Source organism: Benincasa hispida, chromosome 11 (assembly GCF_009727055.1).
Source record: "Benincasa hispida cultivar B227 chromosome 11, ASM972705v1, whole genome shotgun sequence".
NCBI lineage: Eukaryota > Viridiplantae > Streptophyta > Magnoliopsida > Cucurbitales > Cucurbitaceae > Benincasa > Benincasa hispida.
The window spans coordinates 70,733,270-70,756,388 of record NC_052359.1 but is presented as its reverse complement, the minus strand read 5'-3'; the positions used below and the strand labels follow the sequence as shown (position 1 = coordinate 70,756,388).

At 38.2% G+C, this 23,119-nt stretch overlaps 1 protein-coding gene across 1 annotated transcript; it reads left to right on the top strand.

Annotated features, from left to right (window-relative positions):
• The first annotated feature begins 1,055 nt into the window (after nt 1–1,055).
• Nucleotides 1,056–4,495, top strand: LOC120090365 (delta(12)-fatty-acid desaturase FAD2). The gene is made up of 2 exons (XM_039047978.1): nt 1,056–1,221; nt 2,859–4,495. Exon 2 carries the CDS (start codon nt 2,877–2,879, stop codon nt 4,023–4,025), a length of 1,149 nt encoding a protein of 382 aa, XP_038903906.1. The 5' UTR covers nt 1,056–1,221; nt 2,859–2,876; the 3' UTR covers nt 4,026–4,495.
• The last annotated feature ends 18,624 nt before the right edge of the window (nt 4,496–23,119 follow it).

Below are 23,119 nucleotides of genomic sequence, written 5' to 3'. Positions count from 1 at the left end.
ATAGAATACCAGTGTCGTGTTTAGCACATAAGTTCGCTACTAACAAAGGATCAGAGCAATCCTTTTTAGGAGACAGACTCACTTAGCTTTCATGGTTTTACGATCTCTTATTTAAAGGGGGAGTGAATCCTAGGGTTCCTCTTAGCATATTACAAATGGGACTTGAAGAGGTTGGTCGAGCTCCGTCATGTAAGTCAAGGTTGTGGCACATGAGAAGTGGGTCTCCACAAAGGAGATGTGTTGGCTTCATCCTCAGCCTATGAGGTTGAGGCAGACATATTGGGCCTTTCGGCTCAATTTCCTCTTTCTCTGGTATACTCTCACTTGGCATGTTTCCGACACTTTTTTGGTTCTCACATAACTATTGTGTTCCAAATTTACTCCTTTTGAGCTATAACTATCGATCCAAAATGGAGTAATGCTGATTTTTTCTTTATATCAATGTTAGATTCACTAGACATGTATAAACACCAACGAAATTGTCAATATGTCTAGAAAATTTAATACCTTACTTTTGAGTATGATCGCTCCATTAGTACTTAACACATTTCACGAGGGTTAGATCTATAACCTAACTCAAATAGTTGAGCTTACATAAATTTATAATTCAAAGTTTTAGTTGAATAAAAAAAATTAATCAAATGCAAATACAATTTACAAACATTTTCTAACTAAAAAGAATTATTACCAATGTGGATCTATTTTACAATTTTTTTAATTAAAAAGAAAGGGAAGGAAAACCACGAATCACTTCAATAAACTCAATTTCAATTTATTTTTGTAAATTAGAAAAAAAGAGAAATTCACATGGCGTAAAATTCCAGCCCGTGAGATATTTTCGATCCCCCAGGTACAATCTACACCGTCAAAATATCACAACTTCCAAACGGACGGTGGAGATTGTTGGCATTTCCGTTTACAGGCAATGGCAGAGACGAAATTGCCAACGCAAGATAAGGAACGAATAAGAGAATGACACCTAAGCACAAGTCTGCGATGACCGGGCCCACAGCCACAAGTGCCGTTTGTGCTTAAATACGAGTCGCTCATATTCCAAGAAGTGCCTCCATAATAAAAATTCAGAGAGAGAGAGAGAAATAAGGCTTCGTTGCCGGCGATCTGAAGGCGGCGGCCACTGCTCTCTAGAGAGAGAAAGAGAGAGATTGACAGAGCGGAGAGTGCGAGGCTCTCTGAAACTTCGGTCCTCTTCTTCTCTTTCAGGTATCGTTCTCTGTTCGCATTCTGTTTGATTCTTTCTCTTTTTTCGCCTTTTTTGGATTCTTCATTATGCTCTTTCTCTTGTTTTGTTTCAGTCAATGTGATTGACTTTTATGTAGTTTTTTGTTTTGTTTTTCCATTAATGTTCGTTGTAATGCGTAGATCTGTGTTAAGATTTAGATTATTGTTCATTATTGTGTTGCATGCTTTTAATTGTATTCTGAACAAAGATTATTGCGTCTACAGTGATTAAATGGTTAGATTTTAGGTTCCGACAGAGTCTATGACGGATGAGAGTTAATTTTTATTTGTTAGCTTGCTATTTTCCTCTTTGGAGCCTTTGAAATCGCATGGATTCGATCTGGATATCTAGATTTGGCTCTCGTCTGCAATGGCTACGCTATTGCGTGTTTGAGCTTGTGATGTTGAGGATTTGTCAATTTCTTGGAAAATCGGAAACTCGTTTTGTTTCTTTCCTCTTTGTACAGGTTTATTAATCAGTTTATTGAACGGCGATGTCTCATTTTTAACTTCCGAAATGTATTTTTCAAGAGAAGAAACTGTGGATGTCTCTTTCGACCCGATTAAAGATTCTTGAAACCATGCCTAAAGAAATGTTTGGTCTTTCACCACATTGTTCTCTTGTCGTATTTGATATTAATGCATTTTTTTAACTCTTAATTGACGTTAACTATTTTATTATTATTATCTTTTATTTATGGTTGTTCTAATAGGTTTTCCTTTTACTAAAAGCTAGGTGTATTTGGGGTTTCCCGGTCTTTGTTCCCGAGTCAATTAGGATAGGCGCCGTATCGGTTTTAGCTTCTGTAGCATTCACCAATCACCATGTGTATATTGTGTTCTAAGGGGAAAAAAACAGAAGAAAATTCCTCTGTCCTACAGTGTGCTGAGTAACAATTTGAGCAGCCTTTTCTGCCGAATACTTTTTAAAATTATTTTTCTTCTGTGATTAGGTGAACTTAAATTGTTTTAATAACACGATTAAACGAACATAGTTTTAATGAATATTATTTTATTAAAACAATCCCCATCAATCCTGATATCTCCTAGAAAACCCATAAATCACACATCTTGATCAACAAATATAGAAGAAGACAATAGGATAGCCCTTTTTTTTCTTTTTGCATTCTAGTTTAATTAAGTTTCACAATAAGCAATTTTTCTTTCTCAAATGTTTGGTAGGGTCAAACAATTTGTAAAATACTTAATATACGGCCATTTGTCCGACGTAAATGTGAAGTTGACAGCCACCTTATCGCTCTTCCAGGCGTTCATAAACTTACCAAGCCCTCTAGTTGATACAAACCGGAGGATTCCACTTGCGCTTTTAAATTACAGAATATTTCTGTCATAGACTTTTCCTGTTTGTATTCTATCTTCTCTTTCCGCCTCGAGTAGGCGGTGAAGTGTCTTGGGAAGTTGGTTTTCTTTGTACTGCCACCCCTTCTCCTTTGGCCCTTTTATTTACGTTTTCCCCTTTAATTTCGTGGTAGGCGTACGTTGAATTAGTAGGTTTGCATTTAACATATGTATTTATAAATCTGTTAAGCAATAAATGTGGGACCTGGTGCTTTGACTCTTATTTGATCAAATGTACTTCGATTTTTTGCTTGTTTCAGGACAATATCCTTGAAAAAATGGGTGCTGGAGGTCGAATGTCCTCTCCTTCGTCCCTCAAGAAGTCAGATTCTGACCACTTGAAGCGAGTACCATCCACAAAACCCCCATTCACCCTTGGTGAGCTCAAAAAAGCCATTCCCCCACATTGCTTTCAACGGTCAGTCCTTCGTTCATTCTCCTATGTCGTTTATGACCTTACACTAGCCTCTATCTTCTATTACATTGCAACCACCTATTTCCAAAACCTTCCTAGCCTCTTATTTTATCCAGCCTGGGCTGTGTACTGGGCTGCCCAAGGCTGTGTCCTGACTGGCGTATGGGTCATTGCTCACGAGTGTGGCCACCACGCCTTCAGTGATTACCAGTGGCTCGATGATACTGTTGGCCTAATCCTCCACTCTTTCCTCATGGTCCCCTACTTCTCTTGGAAGTATAGCCACCGTCGACATCATTCCAACACTGGTTCTCTCGAGCGAGATGAAGTCTTTGTCCCTAAACAGAAATCTGCCATGAAATGGTACTCCACATACCTCAACAACCCACTTGGCCGAGTCCTCGTTCTCACCATCCAACTGGTCTTAGGCTGGCCTCTTTACTTGGCCTTCAATGTTTCCGGCCGTCCCTATGACCGTTTTGCCTGCCACTATGACCCGTACGGTCCCATCTACTCTGACCGCGAGCGGTTGCAGATATTCATTTCCGATGCTGGGCTGCTAGCCATCGCCTACGGGCTCTACCGCCTTGTTCTAGCCAAAGGCTTTGCCTGGGTGGTCTGTGTTTACGGAGTGCCACTGCTAATTGTAAACGGATTCCTTGTCCTGATCACATACCTTCAACACACTCACCCGGCATTGCCACATTACGATTCCTCAGAATGGGACTGGCTAAGAGGCGCATTGGCAACAGTAGACAGAGACTATGGCATCTTGAACAAGGTTTTTCACAACATCACTGACACTCATGTGGCTCATCACTTGGTCTCCACAATGCCACATTACCACGCCATGGAAGCAACCAAGGCAATCAAGCCAATTTTGGGTCAGTACTATCACTTTGATGGGACTCCAGTTGTAAAAGCAATGTGGAGAGAGGCAAAAGAGTGCATCTACGTGGAGCCTGATGAAGGTGACAAGAGAGGCGTTTTCTGGTATAAAAACAAGTTATAATGTGCTTATGGAAGAAGCAGTGAGAAGTGGATTTTGCTTAAGGTGGGGGAACTTTTAAGCACTTTTCACTTTTCTCTATATCCTGGTTCTGCTACTACTCTAGAAGAACTGTTTGTTTTCTTCTTTGTTATGGACCTTAGTTTCTGTTATGGACCTTAGTTTCTGTTATGGGTAAGTTTACTTCCTACCAAAATGCCAACCCCTTGCGTTAAGTCGGTCAAGTTTCTTGGTTGGTTTGCTTTGCTGGTTCGTTTTGGTTTGGTTCTAGATTACGAGAAACTAGTAGGTATGCAGATGCTCAACGATAAATCTTTCCGATATAATGTTAATAATGCATTCGGTTAACTCTTTGGAAGACTATGCTGCATCTATGTTATGGATAGATTAGGCTCTACATGTGTAATAAATTTTCATGTATTGAAAGATGTCTTTGGACTCTCGGCTTAATATATTTTTAAGTTGAACGAGCATGTTGGTTCGTCTGTCAATCGAGTAAATAACATGTCAATTCAAACGTGACTTATTGGATGAAACATGTCGATTATCATTCAACATTCGGATGGTTTGTTGATGAACAAGAACACATGAGGTCGGAAAAGGATTATAAAGAATGAACCATGTTAACCTTGGATGGTTGGTGGGAAAGATTGGACTTATCTTATATTTTGGTTGGTATACGGCTGCTTTGGAACTGCAAATCCTTTTGAAAAGGACTTCGAATTTTTCCGACCAATTACTACTCTTTCGTCGTCTTGGCATTGATGCTTTTTCTAGTCACTTTCAATTAAAACAGTAGGCTCAGATCTCACTTTCAAAAGAAGCAAACGAACAAAAATGAAAGCAAAAGTCATTAATACCCTTACCTAAAAAAAGTTCAAAAATATAATTACGATACTTCATTTCAAAAGTTATACCGTCGTGACACCTTAAGATTTAAATATTTTAACAAAATTGTATTTTAGTTAAATGTGTGTTAATATATTTAGATTTAATATGCAAAAAGAAAGTATATTTTGCATATTAATAAACAGTTTTTGTCCATATACAATGAGTAATAATATTTTTCGAACTTTCTTTTAAAAAGATAAATATATTAATGTAACTTTTGAAAGTTTAATATATTTCTGAATCGAGGTAATAACAAAAACTTCAGTGATATTTTTCAAAGTTTTTTTTTTTTTTTTTTTTTTTTTTTTTTTTTTTTTTTTTTAACAAGTAAAAAGTTAGGTATTTCCTATAATTTAGCTTCACCGGTTTTGCTTTTGATAATATGCTTTCACTATTTCGTCAACAACTAAGCACTTTCCCACTATGTTCTTGTAAGGTCTTTTTCTACTGTTTTCAATAATGTGTGGATTTTCCTCCACAAACTCAGCCACTTACTACCGGATAAGAAAAAAGGAAATTTTTATATATGGCTAAAGAAATTAAAAATTGTCTAAAATTATGTGATATTAAAATTTGGCTAACTACTTAAATGTAAATTATTTTAATTTAAGATGTCTTGGTTGCATTTGTGTTCCTTTTAATATGCAAATATGTTACTAATTATGTAATTAACTAAAACTATCTGGTAGCTTATAAATGTGTTTGGTTGAGGCCTACCCCAAGAATAATCCAAAGTCCACGGGCGGATCTGAGCCTAAACGGGAATAGAGACTTGCATAGGGATCTATGCATCTCAAAAGGGAAAGAGACTCTTGAATTTCAGGTCGACTAACCAAGCCGACAAAACTACACCAAAGGAAAATGATCGAGCCAAGCTTGTCACTAACACTCTACAACCTCAAGGGTCACATCCATCCTAACATCATTGGTATTACACATATCCCCTAATGAGTGTCAGAGGAAGGTTCTTATTAATAGTTGCATATCCACAACTTCAAGTGGTAAGTAATTCTTTCTATGCTTAGCTGAGTTAAATACGCCCTATACTAACTTAGGTATTAGAGTGTACTCTGCTCAATACCACATCGGTGCAAGTTCTCTTTTGCAGGTAAGTTTTAGTGGAGCATTCGAACCAAAGGAGTGCTCAAAGTCCCCTTGCGAGTTTCTCGTGCCGACACGTTTCCTTGTTTTATTATGCACTTTCTAAAAAACTTTTCAAAACCAAGCCATTTTTTTGTTTTTTAAAAAAAACTTCAAAAGTAGTTTTTTTTAAAGAATTTACTAAGAATTTGAGTGTTTCCTCATCAGAATTTTAAAACCAAATGGTAAAAACAAAATTATTACCAAATGAGACTTTCAACCTTTGAAATATAATCTAGAGTTTATTTGTAACGTCCCAAGCCCAAAATTCGGAGTCTGAACTCGACACTTGATAGTCCCAACATTCCTTTATATCCCCTATGACCTGACAATTGTAGGATCGATATGACAACCTTAGAGGGTGTGAATGGAGTTTATTAAAATTAATTACAACTTTTTACTAATATGAACCCAATTAAACAAATGAATACAATTTTAATAATATGTAATTTAAACAATAAACTTATGAAAATAATTTCACTTTGAATTAAACAAGAAAATAAGAATCACACTTTAAAGCACCAATAAAAAAAAATTGGTGATGGCTATAGAGAATTTAAAACTATATGAACAATTAATTTAAAGAAAAAATATTGCAATTAATTTAATGTACTAAACTATAACAACAAATTGCAATTAAAGAGGAGAGGGATTGAGAAATTGACACCAAGAATTTTATAGTAGTTTGGCACAACTGGCCTACATCCACTTCTTAAGCTCCTCTTGGGTATGTCAATACGAACTTGACTCTTTCCACGACTTAAAGTCAAATCGCTACAATGTTCTTTTTCCAGGAGCAAGATAAAACCCGATCATTTCCACGGTTGAGAATCAAACTGTTACAACCACTCTTTTTAGGAATCAAGAGCAACCCTTACAATGAATTTGGAAATGAAGAACAATATGAGAAAAACTCTCTTCAAGAGTAGATTTACAAGTTTAACACTCAATGAACCAATCCTCATAACATAAAATATCTCTCTCAAGAAGAAGATGAAAAGAAGAAACTTGAAACTTGGAGAAAGAGCAATAATGGTGGCTTAATGAGTTACTTGTTGTCATGATTTGGAGAAGATGAGTTCAAATAGAGAAGAAAAATTATTGAAAACCATATTTAATTTGGACTATTGGATAAAAGAAAAATCAATAGTGGAGATTTTAAACTAAACTAAGACACAAACAAAATATAATACTAAATTCTTTTTTCTTTTTAAATTCATTTTTTTAAAAAAAAAAACACACAACAAAAAGCAAAAACCCACAATGTGTCCAAAACTAGCCGTTAGACACAAATATTAAATTCATTTTCTTTTTAAAAACCTAATAGAAAGTAAAAACATACCATGTATCAAAAACTAGTTGTTAGACACAAACATAAAATAATATTGAATTCTTTTTCTTTTTAAATTTATTTCCTTTTTAAAATCAATCCAATAATAAAAAAAACCCACCATGTGTCACTCCTCCATTGCTCCAAGTGGCACCTTTCAATTGGTTCACTTTGATGAGAAAACTTCGACCACGTTATCAGCTCGAGATTTTTCTATTAAGCTTGTTTTGTCTATATCTTCTTCGTTTGAGCTCCGATTTGGGTGATTCAAATTGCGTTGGAATCATTGTTCCGAGCTCTACGTAATAAATACTTTAAAAATACTCAAATTATTAATAAATAAAAACAGGTTTGTTATCATCAAAACATTAATTAATTAAAATCAATATATTTTGGCCTAGTTGTACTTTTGCGGTCTGGTCTTATACAAACTTCTTTGTATAGAATACCTTCACTCACATGTCTCCACATGAATGATCAGGATCAGATCATTTATAACACTTTACAACAATTGTAACATCTACAAAGTTGGTCGTATTCATAGTGTCACTAGGATAAAGTAACCAACCTTATCCATCTACCACAGACCATTTAGGTTATCACTTAAACACGATCCACCCGTATGTCTCTACATACATGTTTAAGCTACAGATGATAATCTTGGATGTTAATTTATTGATTTGTGGGTTTAATGCTACTAAATGTCAAATAAAACATCTCATAGTTTATTAAATAAACAAAATGTTTATACAATACAATTACAAACTACATAACCTTACGAGATTCAGGGCATCAACTCCAATAATCTCTCACTTGTCCTAAAGCTAGTGGGGTGTACAATACACAAGTCATACTAATATACAAGTACATAAATCAATAAACTAAGGCATAAAACGAGTTCAATATAACATCTTCCACTTGTCCTAGACTATATGTGTCCTGTTCCGTAGACCCATACTCTGCTGGTGCGAACCGAAGCAAAAGAAAAATTTGTAAATCACCGAACTACTCTTATCACTACTAAACGTAGCAATAGTGGTAAGTGTGGGGTTGAACTACAGAGAAGCAAAGAATTATTATTTTTTTTTTGTATTAGATTTAGCTGTAGGAAAAATAGTAAAAACGGGGTTTTGGTTTCGATTTAGAAAGATGCAAGAAAAGTAAATTGCAAGGGATATATGGAATGGTAAATGACTCGTTTAGTGCTTAGATCAAGTGGCCATTCGATGTAAATTAAATCATTGTTTTATGCCAAATAACAAATATTCGAATTATGCATGCATAACTACTCAATTTGATAAGAATTAATCAATCTCTACAAAGGCCGACAATCAATTAATCCAAACCAAATTGAGTGTCCTAATCCGTAGCTAAGGCTGGAAAGAATGTGCCCTAACTAGCCTACATGCTCCTAGATGTAATTGGGTCCTTAGCGGCCATAAAAAACTAGAAACACTTGCATGAAGATCAAGGATTCAACTATGTTGATTAAGTGTTAGGAAAGCCATGTTCAAATAATCAAAGTATTCTTTAAATCTAGATTAAACGTGCAATGCAAAGATTAAAGGTCAGTCTATACACCTAAGCATGCTCATCTAATCTGTGCTACAGAGGTAAATTCAAAGCATGGACGATTACAAGGATACGTGTAAACCTGAATTTAACTAGCAAAGACATGCAATCATGATAGGGTCATCAGTCCAACACACAAAAGCAAATTTAAATCATGCAATATATAAAAAAAAAACATAATTCTTAATTAAAGCACAAAATTGAACATATAACTCATTAAATTACAAGGAACACTCAATCCAATAACTAATAGAAAATTACCTCATTGATTCATAGGTTTGTCCAGAAAAGTAAATCTAACCTACAATACTTAAAATATAGAGGAAAAGGAGAAATCAAGGCCTCTCATCGGTCTCCATGAAGAGTTTCGGCCTTTTTTTGGCCTTTCTCAATACAATTCAACATATTTTTTGACCTAGCAAAAGGAGATATTTATAGAAAATCTCAGGGCAACATTGTAATGCTCACTCGCGCACGTGCCTTTTCTCCGTTCGTCAAATGTCGTGCTACGCTACTGTCTTACAATGTTGGGCTTGAGCGTTGCGCGACATTGTGACACTAATGCTAAGGGGTATTTTGGTCATTTCATGTCCCTTGAAGCCTGGATACCCAAATCTACTCTAAATTGCTTCAAATTAGCCTTAATCAGCTTCAAATATCTGATTCTATCTCTTGGTTGCTCGTTACCTACAAAATAGAAAAATAAACACATAAAATCCACTAACGAGTTTGAATTAAGCTAGGAATAATAGCTCTTTTTGAGATCTAACACTTTCAAACACATTAGCTGTAAGGGCCTTTGTAAATGGATTAGTAACGTTGTGCTCCGAAGCAATCTGTGTGACGATCACGTCCCCTCGATGCACAATCTGTTGGGTTTTATGTCTTAAAACTCGTGGTTTGTAAACAATAAACTTATTCTGTTAATCAATAAAGATGTTATTGAAGTTTGATTCAATAAAGTAGTTATTGAATATATGAATTGCTCATTTCGTTTTAGAAATAAATCCAATAAACTTAAGATTCACGACTATTACATGAGTACTTAAACTTTATATGGAGACATAAGAGTAGATCAAGTTCGAGTAAATAGCCAAGATCTATAGTATATAAATAATGTTGGGTACCTTATTTTTAGAATACTATCGGATGCGGTCCACTTTGTAGATGTTATAAATGTTGTAAAGTGCTACAAATGAAATGATCCTGATTCGTTCATGTGGAGACATAAGGAGTGGGGGCATCCTATATAAAGAGTTTACATAAGATCAGACCAAGAAATAAGTCACTCTTACTTTATAACACTGTTTAATATTTAAAACTGACAATTTCAAAGTGATGACCTAGGTAATTTAACCTTAATCCTAAGCTAACTATGAACTCCTGTTTATTCGGGATTATCTTTTGCATGGGTGAGGGTTGGCTCAATAGCGCTGGCTCGATAAGCCTCCCATTTCAGGGGTAAGACTGGGTAGATAGCTAGGGACATAGGGTGCAAGATAGAATTCACTTCTACCCGCTTTTAGAGATAGTAGAGAGGTTGTTCCTTAAGTGCTGACTCTGGGTCTTGAACAAAGAGCTCACCCTCTCATGGCCCGAGAGAGACTCGGTTTGATGATTGGGTCTCAAACTAATTGTTTATTAGAAGATCAATGAGACTTAAGGAACAAGAGGTAATCTCAGGGGTAAAACAGCTATTGACCCAACCGATATTATGAACAACCTGTGAAAGGTTAACTTACTAAGAATGATTATCTCGAGTGGACACAATTATCTACAGTGAGAGGAGTGCAACTATTGGGTTTTAGTGGAGTGACCTAGTAGTTAAGGAATGGTGGTTAATTAGGTTAAAGAGTTTAGCCGGTTAATCTCGAATCATTGGAGCCCATGATATGTAGGTCCATTAGGTCCCCCTACTAGCTTACAAATAGAATACACCCTAGAATAGCGTGATGAGTGAATTTGAAATGTTCAAATTCAAATTAAGAGAATTAGTAATTATATGAAATATAAATACATGTTTAATTATCAAACTAACTTGAAATTGGTTTTAATTTTGAAATGAATTTTAAAATTAAAACAGGAAAATGGATTTTAGTGAAACCCATTAAAAGTGGGATTTTTCCACGTCAAAAACACTTTGCATTCCACTCAAATCCACCTAAATTGGTGAAGTAGATGGTATCTTCATTTGATGAAGAATCCCAGCATACTGGAGATGAATAAAACACACAAGATTGAGCTAAGAATTTAGCATGCAAACTGTGTTTTTTACTTCAAATTCCCTCTAATCTCAACTTATTTTGAGTCCCACACTCAATCTAAGGTTCTAAAGAATATTAGAGAAGATCTTCTAGTGGTCTACACTTAATAGCTATGAAGATTGAGCTGAATTTAAAGATAAAAAATGTTCTTCAAAGGTATTTCTGAAACTCTCTTCATATTGTATGAGCATGCTTAATTTGTTGCTAAAATTAATGAATTAGAGTGCTTAATGATCCTGAAATTTTTTCGTTGTATCTTGCTACTTCCAACATAATCTCTCAGATGAGATTATACTTCTGCTTTATGTGTTTCCTGCGTTTGTGACTCCGAAGCTCTCAGAAGTTAGCCACAATATCACTATTATCACAATAAAGGGTAATGGGCTTTGATATGTTTAGAACCACTTCCAGATCAGTAAGAAATTTTTTGAGCCACACAGCTTCCTTAGCAGCTTTACAAGCCACTACATACTCAGCTTCCATGGTGGAGTCAACAATGCACCCCTGCTTGATGCTCCTCCAGACTATTGCTCCTTCGTTAAAAGTAAACACTGATCCTTATGTGGATTTCCTAGAATCCTTATTAGTCTAGAAATCTGAGTCAGTGTATCCTGTAAGGATCAAATCCTTAGAACCATAAACGAGCATGTAGTCCCTCGTTCTTCGTAGATACTTGAGGATGTTCTTAACGGCGATCCAATGATCATATCCTAGATTAGACTGATATTTACTGACTATCCCCACCGCACAACAGATGTCAGGTCTAGTACATACATCGCATACATCAGGCTGCTAACAGTCGATGTAATAGGGATTCATCTCATTTCCTTAACTTCTCGAGATGTCTTAGGACACTACTCCTTAGATAATATAACGCCATGCCTGAAAGGTAGTAAACCTCTCTTGGAGTTCTGCATCGAAAACTTAACAAGCATTTTGTCAATGTACGATGCCTGTGACAAGTCTAGTGTTTTTTTCTTTTGATCTCTAAAGATTTGAATGCCTAGAACAAATTGTGCCTCTTCCAAATGCCTAGAACACAAAGCTTATCAACGTTTTGATCAAATCCATAAGATTTGATGCAGTACTAAATCTTATATTCTAAGATCGAGAAGCTTGCTTCAATCCATAGATGGACCAATTAAGCCTGGAAACCTTTTGTTCTTGACCTTAGGATATGAATCCCTCAGGATGCTTCATATAAATGGTCTCCTCAAGATTGCCATTCAGAAAAGTAGCCTTGACGTCCATTTGCTAAATCTCATAGTCATAATATGAGACAATGGACAGAAGGATCCAAATAGACTTTAATATGGCAACAGGCCAGAAAGTCTCCTCATAGTCGATTCCCTCAACTTGGGTATAACCTTTTGCCAAAAGTCTAGCCTTGTCACCTTCCCATCAGCACCTCATTTTCTCTTCTAGATCTATTTGCAACCAATACATTTTATCCCATCAGGTTGATCTACAAGATTTCAAATAGAATTGAAGTACATAGACTTCATTTCGAGATCCATAGCTTTGATCCATTAATCTTTGTCAACATCCTCCATTTCCTTCTTGTAAGACAATGGATCCTTAACATCTCCGTCAACTACCATAGCTAGGATTTTTGTTAAACCCATATAATGGACAGGCGGGTTCACAACCCTCCCACTACGTCAAGATTCCCTCAACTTCAACTACCCTTGTTAAGATGTTGGGTTCTTCAACAACTCTTGTTGAAGATTCAACAGTTTCCTTGGAAAGTTCATTCAACATAATCTTACTGCGGGGCTTATGCTCCCTAATGTGGTCCTCCTTTAGAAATGTAGCATTTTTCGACACAAACACTTTATTTTCTTTAGGATCGTAAGAGTAACCACCTCTCGTTCCTTTAGAGTAGCCTACAAATAGACACAATTTTGAACAAGGTTTCAGTTTCTTAGGATTTTCCTCAAGCATTGGGCAACCCCAGACCTTGAAATGATGTAAATTACCTTTACGACCATTCCATAATTCTAAAGGTGTTTTGGTAACACTCCTGGATGGAACATAGTTCAAAATATATGTTGCATTTTGTACTGCATCACCCCAAAACAAGTCCGGTAGTGATGCATAACTCATCATATACCAAACCATGTCTAACAAGGTTCGATTTATCCTTATGATACACCATTATGTCGAGGTATATCAGGTGGTGAGAGTTGGGATACAATACCGTGTTCTATCAAATAGTTTTTAAACGTAAGATCCAAAAACTCTTTGTCTCGATCAGATTGAAATGTTTTAATCGTTTTATTTAATGAATTTTCAACCTTGGCCTTAAACTCTTTGAACTTTTCAAAAGCTTCAGACTTCTGTTGCATTAAATAAACATACTCGTATCTTGAATAATCATATGTAAAAGTGATGAAATATCAAAACCCTCATCTTGCTTTAACATTCATTGGATTGCAGAGGTTTAAATGTACAAGCCCTAAGGGTTCTTTGGCCCTATGATCTTTTCCAGTAAAATATCTTTTAGTCATTTTGCCTTCAAAGCATAACTCACACACAGGTTAAAGCATTTTCTTCTAACTCGCTTAGAAGTCCATTATTAACCAATCTCTCAATCCTATTGAGATTGATGTGTCCTAACCTTAGGTGACAAAGACGAGCATTTTCTTTAGGAGAAATTTTAAGTCTTTTATTTTGAGTTACCACAATTTTAAAATTTTCAGTATTAAGGAGGGATTTATTTGCTAACGGTCTTAGCACATAAAAATTATCTTCAAGATTAGCACAACAAATTAATGTTCCATTCTTGTAAATAGACACTTTATTTACTTGAAAATTAAGAGAGTAATGTTGTTCAAGAAGACATTTTACAAAAATCAAGTTCTTTTTCAAACCTGGAACCATATATACATTATCTAATAAAATATAAGATTTCTGTAAGCAGTCACAACCCTCCCATTGCCATAGCTGAGGCGACGTGCCCAGTTCTAACATGCATCATCATCTCCATAGCTTCCAATTTTCGCTAGGAACTAATTCTCTTAAATGAAAAACAAACATGGTTAATGGCGCATGAATAAATTATTCAGACTGAATCATCATTCTTCACTAAAGAAGTCCTTAATACCTGTCTCTTATACACATCTAGATGTGTATAAGAGACAGGTCTTAGACACAATGGTTTATTTTAATATTGCATAAGCTCATGGGGCTACTGATAACTTGTAGAAATACAAGTTATTTATGCCACCTTATCTAGATATTGTGGCCAAGAGTTAGTAATTATGCGCCGATTGTATGAAAATTAGTCTAGTATTACAATAATTATAAATGTTTGCAATTACACCTACTAACACCATAAAGATGGAAGACAAGCCGGATTTTACTCTGTTTTGCAGGAGACCAAGTCACCGCTTGCGTTCAAGGCTCACGAGAAACTAATCAACGCATCTCTGTCACATTGCGCCCGTCAATCAACAATGAAGAGACGATTACCGCAATGGCAGTGCAATGCGATAGTTGATCCAGAGCTGTGTTTCATCCGCATGAGGTAATAAAAACAACACCGCATGCGAACCCATGATCGAAAGATGCAGCTGAGCAACGCAAAAGCGGAGGATTGAGACACGTGTACAACTAATGGTTGTGCAGAATTGACAGTCTGATTGCATAACAGAAAGAATAATATCCTTCCATCTTCGGAATTACCATGACAATCATATGGGGACCACAAGGCCGGAGTCAAAGACCTGCACCTATAAATACCCCATTGATTTCAGAGAAAAAGTTTGCTACGGGATATGGGGTAAATGCTGCAAAATTGTTGAGAGAAAAGGCTGAGCTGAGTGCTTGAGTGAAGAAATCCGGGAAGAAGATGAGATAAGGCCGAGAGGTGAATCTCAGATCTAACCTGCCAAACACCCGATTGAAAGCTCTGTGCAAAGATCCCTGCTACCGGTAGGGCAAGCCTGAGAGGGAAGCTCTTCCTACCATCAAATCTATCCTAAAGATTTACATTTCATTAGGATGACCATAGGTGACATGACCTGAATCTTGAGTGAGTTGTGAACTCCCGCTTATGAAGACGGTCCTTTTATTCATATAGATGAGAATGGCCAGATTGCCAACACAACAAGCATACCATTTTGAGGATTCTTCTGACTAGGGAGCTGGAAACGTAGCTACACAAGACGAAATTCACTCCTTCCCTGATGCAGGGGCAAGTAAATTGCTCCCTTAAGGGCTAATTCTGGGTCTTGAACATAGTGGCCACACCCTCTCTTGGCCCAAGAGAGACTTGGTCATAGTGGGACTATGACTTATTGTTCATTAGAGGAATTAGTGGTACTTAAGGAGTTAGATGTAACTACAATAGCAAAACGATATTTTGGCCCAGGTGAATTTACAAGCAATTTGTGAAGGGTCATCGCACTGTTGATTGGTTATATCCAATGGACACAAAAATTATCTGTAGTGTAAAAAGTGCAACTGTCGGTCTTTAGTAGAGTGACCGACAGTTAACGGATGTTGGGTAATTTAATTAAAGAGTTTAATTAATTATCCGAGTACCGTTGGAGCTTCAATCTATAGTAAAGTTCCCTCTGTAGCTCAATAGGGATTTAACTGAGGATTAATTTGATGTATTTAAATTGATTGAGGAAATTAATTATATATGATATTGTGAAACCCGGATTTCCATTTTCCCTACTTAAGCAGGGGTTAATGAAATTAACTAAGTGAAAGTTAAATCCTATGTTGAAGTGAAGGAAATTTCTAAAGTGTTGAATAGATTTTCCTTGAGTAGTTTTGAGTTAAGCTTTAATTGATAAAATTTGGCTAAGTGTAAGGTCAAAAGGACCCATGCGTTAAGATTAGGAGACATTAACGCATAAGTTGAAACCATGCGTTTGTAAGGTTGGACGCATGATTGGCCGAAGTATTGGTAAGAGGTATTGCCAAAAGTAACCATGCGTTGGAAGCCAATGAGAGATATGACTAAGTATTTGACAAATGCGTTAGTGTGTGCCATGCGTTGGCCATTAGACTTTGAGAGTTTATTTAGGAGGATAGTAGTGCATGCAGCAGTCAAGGTCTTAAAGAGGTTAGAAAAGGCATGCGGCAGCCTCAAGTTGCGCATCCAAGGGCGTTAGACGTTGGACGCAATGGACGCGATGGATACGATGGTTGCGGCAGTACTACGTGTGCATACGGTGCGATGGATGCGATGGTTGCGGCAATACTATGTGTGCATGCTGTGCGATGGATGTGATGGTTGTGTTGGTAGCATACGACAATGGATGGCATGCAGTGATGGGCTATGCATCGATGGTATACGGTAGCACTATGCGTTGGGGTCACAACGGTGATATTATGCATTGATGCTATGTGACGGTGCTATGCATTAATGACATGGGGCGGTGCTATGCGTTGGGGGCATGCGGCGACTTTGCTACACGAGAGTGTGCGGCCGAGGGCATGCAGTGATGCGGCCTATTGTATGCCTGTATGCGAACGAAGAAAATGCGTTGGTTGTATACATTGATGCGGTGCAAGGGCATACGGTGTTGCGAGGGCATGCGGTGATGCGGTACAAAGCATGCAGCGATGGTTGGCATGCGGCGTTGGACGCGGTAGTGCTATGCGATGGTATGCCGCGATGGATGCGATGGACGCGATGGACGCGACAGTGCTATGCGATGGTAAGCAGTGATGGATGCCATGGATGCGATGGATGCGGCAGTGCTACACTATGCGTTGGTGATGTGCTATGGGTTGGACATCCAAGGGCATGTGGGCGCATAGAACAAACTAGTAGTATGCGTTGAAAGAGTGTTAGTCAATATTCTAGTTGAGCGCATAGAGTAAAGGTAAGCCATGCGGAAGAGAAGGATATGCGGCCAAAGAGGAGCTTGCGAGCATCTAGCATAAGTGACCAAGTTGTGTCAATAAGATGCACAAGGAAAGATTGAATGGATGCATGCGCCGATGGATGGTGTCCGGACATAAGTGGGTTGCGGCAATTGGATGGGCGCATTTGTGGTTAACGCATATATGGTTGGATGAACGCATATGAAGGATGAACACATATGGAGCTGTCTCTTATACACATCTAGATGTGTATAAGAGACAGAGCCACTCTCACCCATACTAATCAAAGGACCACCCTCAAAGGCAAGAGTTCCCAAAACACTTAAGATTGAGGTCGTGTCACTTATGGTCGTTTAGGTGAGATGTAAGTCTCTAGTATAAATGGCGTTATATACAGAGTCTAGTCATCTCATGGTCCAGTCTTATACAAACTCTTTGTATCGGACACCCCCCCCCCTTGCACGTCTCTACATGAATGGTTAGGATCTACCATCTGTAGTAGTTTACAACACTTGAAAACTTCTAAAAAGCGGGTCATATTCGTAGTGTCACCAGGATTAGGTATACTACCTTAATCCTTATACTACAGACCTATTTAAGTTATCAATTAAGGCATGATCCACTTGTATATCACATATACATGCTTAAGTTCACATAAGATAACCAAAGAGCTTTGTTTATTGGATATGAGTAAATGCCAGAATTAAATAACAATAATTTTATTCATCAAACAATGTGTATCATTGCAAACAACGAGACTGTGAGAGAATTAGGACACCATCCCAACAGCATGTTTCCACATGAATGGTTAGGATCAGACCATCTATAATAATTCACAACACTTGTAAACCTTTACAAAGCTGTTTGTATCCGTAGTGTCACCAGGATAAGGATCCCTTCTATATCCTTATACTACTGAATATTTAGGTTATTACTTAAGGCATGATCCACTTGTATATCTCATATACATGCTTAAGTTTACATAAAATAACCACAGATCTTTGTTTATTGGATATGAGTAAATGCAAATAAAATAACTCGTATTTTATTAATAACAATGTGTATAACTGTTTACAAACTACGAGACTCCGGGAGAATTAGGACACCAATCCAAACACTGACGTCGTCAAAGTTACATGTAACCACAGGCAACTGTTAGGAGGAAGAGCATTATAAATAGCCCTATTCGTCAAACCCAAGGAGGAGAGTAAGTAATCTCCAAAGCAGAGCTCTGACCTTACTTTTGTGTTTATACACGAACTATACACTCCTTGTGAAACTCGGATTTCCATTTTTCCTACTTAAGCAGGTGATTAAGGAAATTAACTAAGTGAAAGTTAAATCCTATGTTGAAGCGAAGGAAATTTCTAAGTGTTGAGTAGATTTTCCTTGAATAGCTTTGAGTTAAGCTTTAATTGATGAAATTTGGCTAAGTGTAAGGTCAAAAGGACTCATGCGTTAAGAGTTAGGAGACATTAACGCATAAGTTGAAAAGGCAACCATGTGTTTGTAAGGTTGGACGCATGATTGGCCGAAGTATTGGCAAGAGGCATTGCCAAGAGTAACCATGCGTTGGAAGCCAAGGAGAAAAATGACTAAGTATTTGACAATGCGTTAGTGTGTGCATGCATCGGCCATTAGACTTTGAGAGGTTATTTGGGAGATTAGTAGTGCATGCAGCAGCCAAGGTCTTGAAGAGGTTAGAAAACGCATGCGGCAGCCTCAAGTTACGCATCCAAGGGCGCTGGACATTGGACGCGATGGATACGATGGATGCGATGGATAGAGGCATGCGGCAATAGAGGCAAGTGCGATGGATGCGATGGTTGTGGCAGTACTACGTGCGCATGCAGTGCGATGGATGTGATGGTTGCGTTGGTAGCATGCGGCAATGGATGGCATACAGTGATGGGGGTATGCGTTGATGGTATACGGTAGCACTATGCATTGGTGTCACACTGTGATGCTATGCGGCGGTGCTATACATTGATGACATGCGGTGGTGCTATGCGTTGATGACATGGGGCGGTGCTATGCGTTGAGGGCATGCGGCGACTTTGCTACGCGAGAGTGTGCGGCCGAGGGCATGCGGTGATGCGGCCTATAGTATGCGTGGAAAGAGTGTTAGTCAATATTCTAGTTGAGCGCATAGAGTAAAGGTAAGCCATGCGGAAGAGAAGGATATGCGGCCAAAGAGGAGCTTGCGAGCATCTAGCATAAGTGACCAAGTTGTGTCAATAAGATGCACAAGGAAAGATTGAATGGATGCATGCGCCGATGGATGGTGTCCGGACATAAGTGGGTTGCGGCAATTGGATGGGCGCATTTGTGGTTAACGCATATATGGTTGGATGAACGCATATGAAGGATGAACACATATGGAGGATGGACGCATTCAAGAACGTCATCCAGACATGTGGCTTGTTGGGAAGAAATCTTAAGCCTTAAGTAAATCAGGTGGATGCATAAGAAGACATGAAAAGTTGAGGGCGATGCGTTGGTAAAATAGGAGCAAGACACCTTGGGTTGCGCTGATGCAAGATTGCATTAATAATGTAAGGAAAAGACACTTGGACATGCGGCCAAGTAAGAGGTGTTGGCCTTAGAGAAGTCTTGGACGCATATAAATAGGGCCAAGAACTTCAGATGAGAACTCAATTCTCTTCAAAGGACATAAAGAAGAGTGTATTGGGAGGAGACTATGTGTTGGTAGCAAGACCATGCAATGGTCAAGAGGTTCCAAGTGGGGAGATGTTGTCGGACGGAAAGGACAGGAAGTAGCATCAACTTGAGACGAGAAGTTCTCCCAGAATACTCGTGCGTTTGATGTGATTCCAAAGCCATCTGAAAGCTAAAAGAGTCTAGTTTTTCAGGGTAGGGCTCGCGAAGAAGAAGCTCCAAGAAATCGGGCTGGAGAATGAGGACAAGACAGAGGGGTTGAGCTGTCGGGTAAGTTAGGCCAGTCTTGATGTTTTGATGATTTCGACCAAACCACGAGGAGTTATGAGCTAAGATTTTGAGGGTCCAAGAAGAGCCCGAGAAGATCAAGGAACTTCTAGAGAGAAAGATTCCTAAACGACCAAAGTGAGTGGTACTTTCCTTTAAGTCTTAAAGTATATCTTTTAGAGTAAATTGTATATGTTTATGTTATGAATGAGTATCTAGCATCAGAATAACTTTATGTGAGCAGGATGGTCAGGGGGTCAATAGACCTAGCTTTTGAGCCCGTAAGCAAAACCTCACGGGATGGTCAAGGGACCGAGAGGTCTAGTTTTGTATGAGCTTTTTAATAATAAAACTCCAAACATTAGCTATTTCAAAGTCTTTGGTTGCAAATGTTTTATTTTGAAAGACAAAGGGAAACTTGGAAAGTTTGAGCCAAAAATAGACATTGGCATATTCTTAGGATATTCTACATGTAGTAAAGCATATAGAGCTTTTAATAAAAGAACTCATGTACTTGAAGAGTCAATGAATGTTNCTATGCGTTGGTGATGTGCTATGTGTTGGTGATGTACTATGCGTTAGTGATATACTATGCATTGGTGATGTGCTATGCGTTGGTGATGTGCTATGCGTTGGACATCCAAGGGCATGTGGGCGTATAGGACAAACTAGTAGTATGCGTTGAAAGAGTGTTGGTCAATATCCTAGTTGAGCACGTAGAGCAAAGGTAAGCCATGCGAAAGAGAAGGATATGCGGCTAAAGAGGAGCTTGCGAGCATCTAGCATAAGTGACCAAGTTGCGTCAATTAGATGCACAAGGAAAGATTGAATGGATGCATGCGCCGATGGATGATGTCCGGACATAAGTAGGTTGCGGCAATTGGATGGGCGCATTTGTGGTTAACGCATATGTGGTTGGATGAACACATATGAAGGATGAACGCATATAGAGGATGGATGCATTCAAGGACGTCATCCGGACATATGGCTTGTTGGGAAGAAATCTTAAGCCTTAAGCAAATGAGATGGATGCATAAGAAGACATGAAAAGTTGAGGGCTATGCGTTGGTAAAAGGGGAGCAAGACACCTTGGGTTTCGCTGATGCAAGATTGCGACAATAGTGTAAGGAAGAGACACTTGGACATGCGGCCAAGTAGGAGATGTCGGCCTTAGAGCAATCTTGGACGCATATAAATAGGGCCAAAGACTTCAAATGAGAACTCAAATTCTCTTCAAAGGACATAAAGAAGAGTGTATTGAGAGGAGACTATGCATTGGTAGCAAGAACATGCGTTGGTCAAGAGGTTCCAAGAGGGGAGATGTTGTCGGACAGAAAGGACAGGAAGTAGCATCAACTTGGGATAAGGATTTCTCCTAGAATACTCGTGCGTTTGGAGTAATTCCAAAGCCAATTGAAATGTAGAAGAGTTTAGTTTTCAGGGTAGGGCTGCCAGAGAAGAAACTCCAAGGAATCGGGCTAGAGAATAAGGACAATACAGAGGGGTCGAGCTGTCGGGTAAGTTGAGCCAGTCTTGATGTTTTGAAGATTCCAGCCAAACCACGAAAAGTTCTGAGCTAATATTTTGAGGTAATCTTCCTGAGACATTTTAGAGCATATTTTTAGAATGAAGTAACTCGAGATAAAGCCTAGAACTATGAGTAGTCCGAGCCTTAAATTGAATCTAGAATTTAGGGTTTAAAAGAGGAGCCCGGGAAGATCAAGGAACTTCTAGAGAGAAAGGTTCCTGACCAAGGTGAGTGGTACTGTCCTATAATTCTTAAAGCATATATTTTAGAGTAAATTATATATGTTTATATTATGAATGAGTATCTAGCATGAGAATGAGATTATGTGATCGGGATGGTCAACGGGTCAATAGACCTAGTTTCTGAGCCCGTAAGCAAAACCTCACGGGATGGTCAGGGGATTAAGAGGTCTAGTTCCTAAGCCTATAGAAGGATCCTCGTATGGGATGGTCAAAGGGCCGACGGGCCTAGCTTCTGAGCCCATGAGCGGGGTGCTATGTGCACATAGGAAACATAGGAGACAAAGGAAACGTAAAGAGTAAGCATTGTATTTAGTAACAGTTATCTATCTATCGTGTGTGTAGGTAGACNCTATCTATCGTGTGTGTAGGTAGACAGCATACTCATTCTGAGTAGTTATCAATTTAACTATCTACCATGCGCGTAGATAGAGTTGAGACCAGACTTACTCAAGGCGGAGGTTTGAATGTAACCTCGTATTTATGATATGCTTTTTATTTATGAGTTGAAATAGACTCTAGAAGTTACTTGCCACTCACTGAGCTTTGTGAAGCTCATTCTGTTATTTCATGTTTTCTTCCCAGGTAGCGAAAGGTGAGGAGTTACAGGGTGTTGCTAAGGTCAAGGTCTGCCACAAGCCACAGTTACACTTCCAGAGGGTTTTACAGTTGTTCTTGTAAACTTGTAGATAAGTCTTGGAGTTGTATAAACATTACATTGTTGTAATAAAATGGGCCTACTTAATCAATTGTTGTTTCCCTCCTTGACTTTATCAGTTGGTTGTTGAATTTGTTCGTTGGCATCAGAATTATTTTCACAAGAGTTATTAGGTAGTAAGTGTCAACAAAAGGGCTGATAACTGCTGCAGTCATGTCCTTTCCTAGGCTCAGAGAGTAATCTGGGGCAAGGTGTGACACTCCTTGTACTAACTTAGACATTGAAGTGTGGTAGGCTTAGCCCACATTGGTGCAAGAATCTTTTGCACAGGTTGACTCGGAAAATGAGACCATACAAGGAAAAGTGAGCCAAAGGTCAAGTCCATAAGGAACCCGCGATGATAGAACATAAATGTTCTATCCCACTCAGTTTAACTCGAGATCGTATGCTATTTAATGTGTTTAATTGATTATTTTATAGGTATCAATCAATCTGAATGTGGAATCGAGCACTGGGAGAAAACAAAGCTAAAATTGATCAATTTGGAGTCCTAATGAAGCTAGGTCAAAAGAACGTGAAAGAATCAAAATGCCCCTAAAGGCTAGCACGATTCCATAAGACAAAATGGGGAGTTTGAAATAGTGTTGCAGTGCCATGGCGTGGCTATAAATTTCGCAACTCA

Excerpts from the sequence above, each read along its gene's own strand:
- LOC120090365 (XM_039047978.1), top strand. The coding sequence starts at position 2,877 with ATGGGTGCTGGAGGTCGAATGTCCTCTCCTTCGTCCCTCAAGAAGTCA.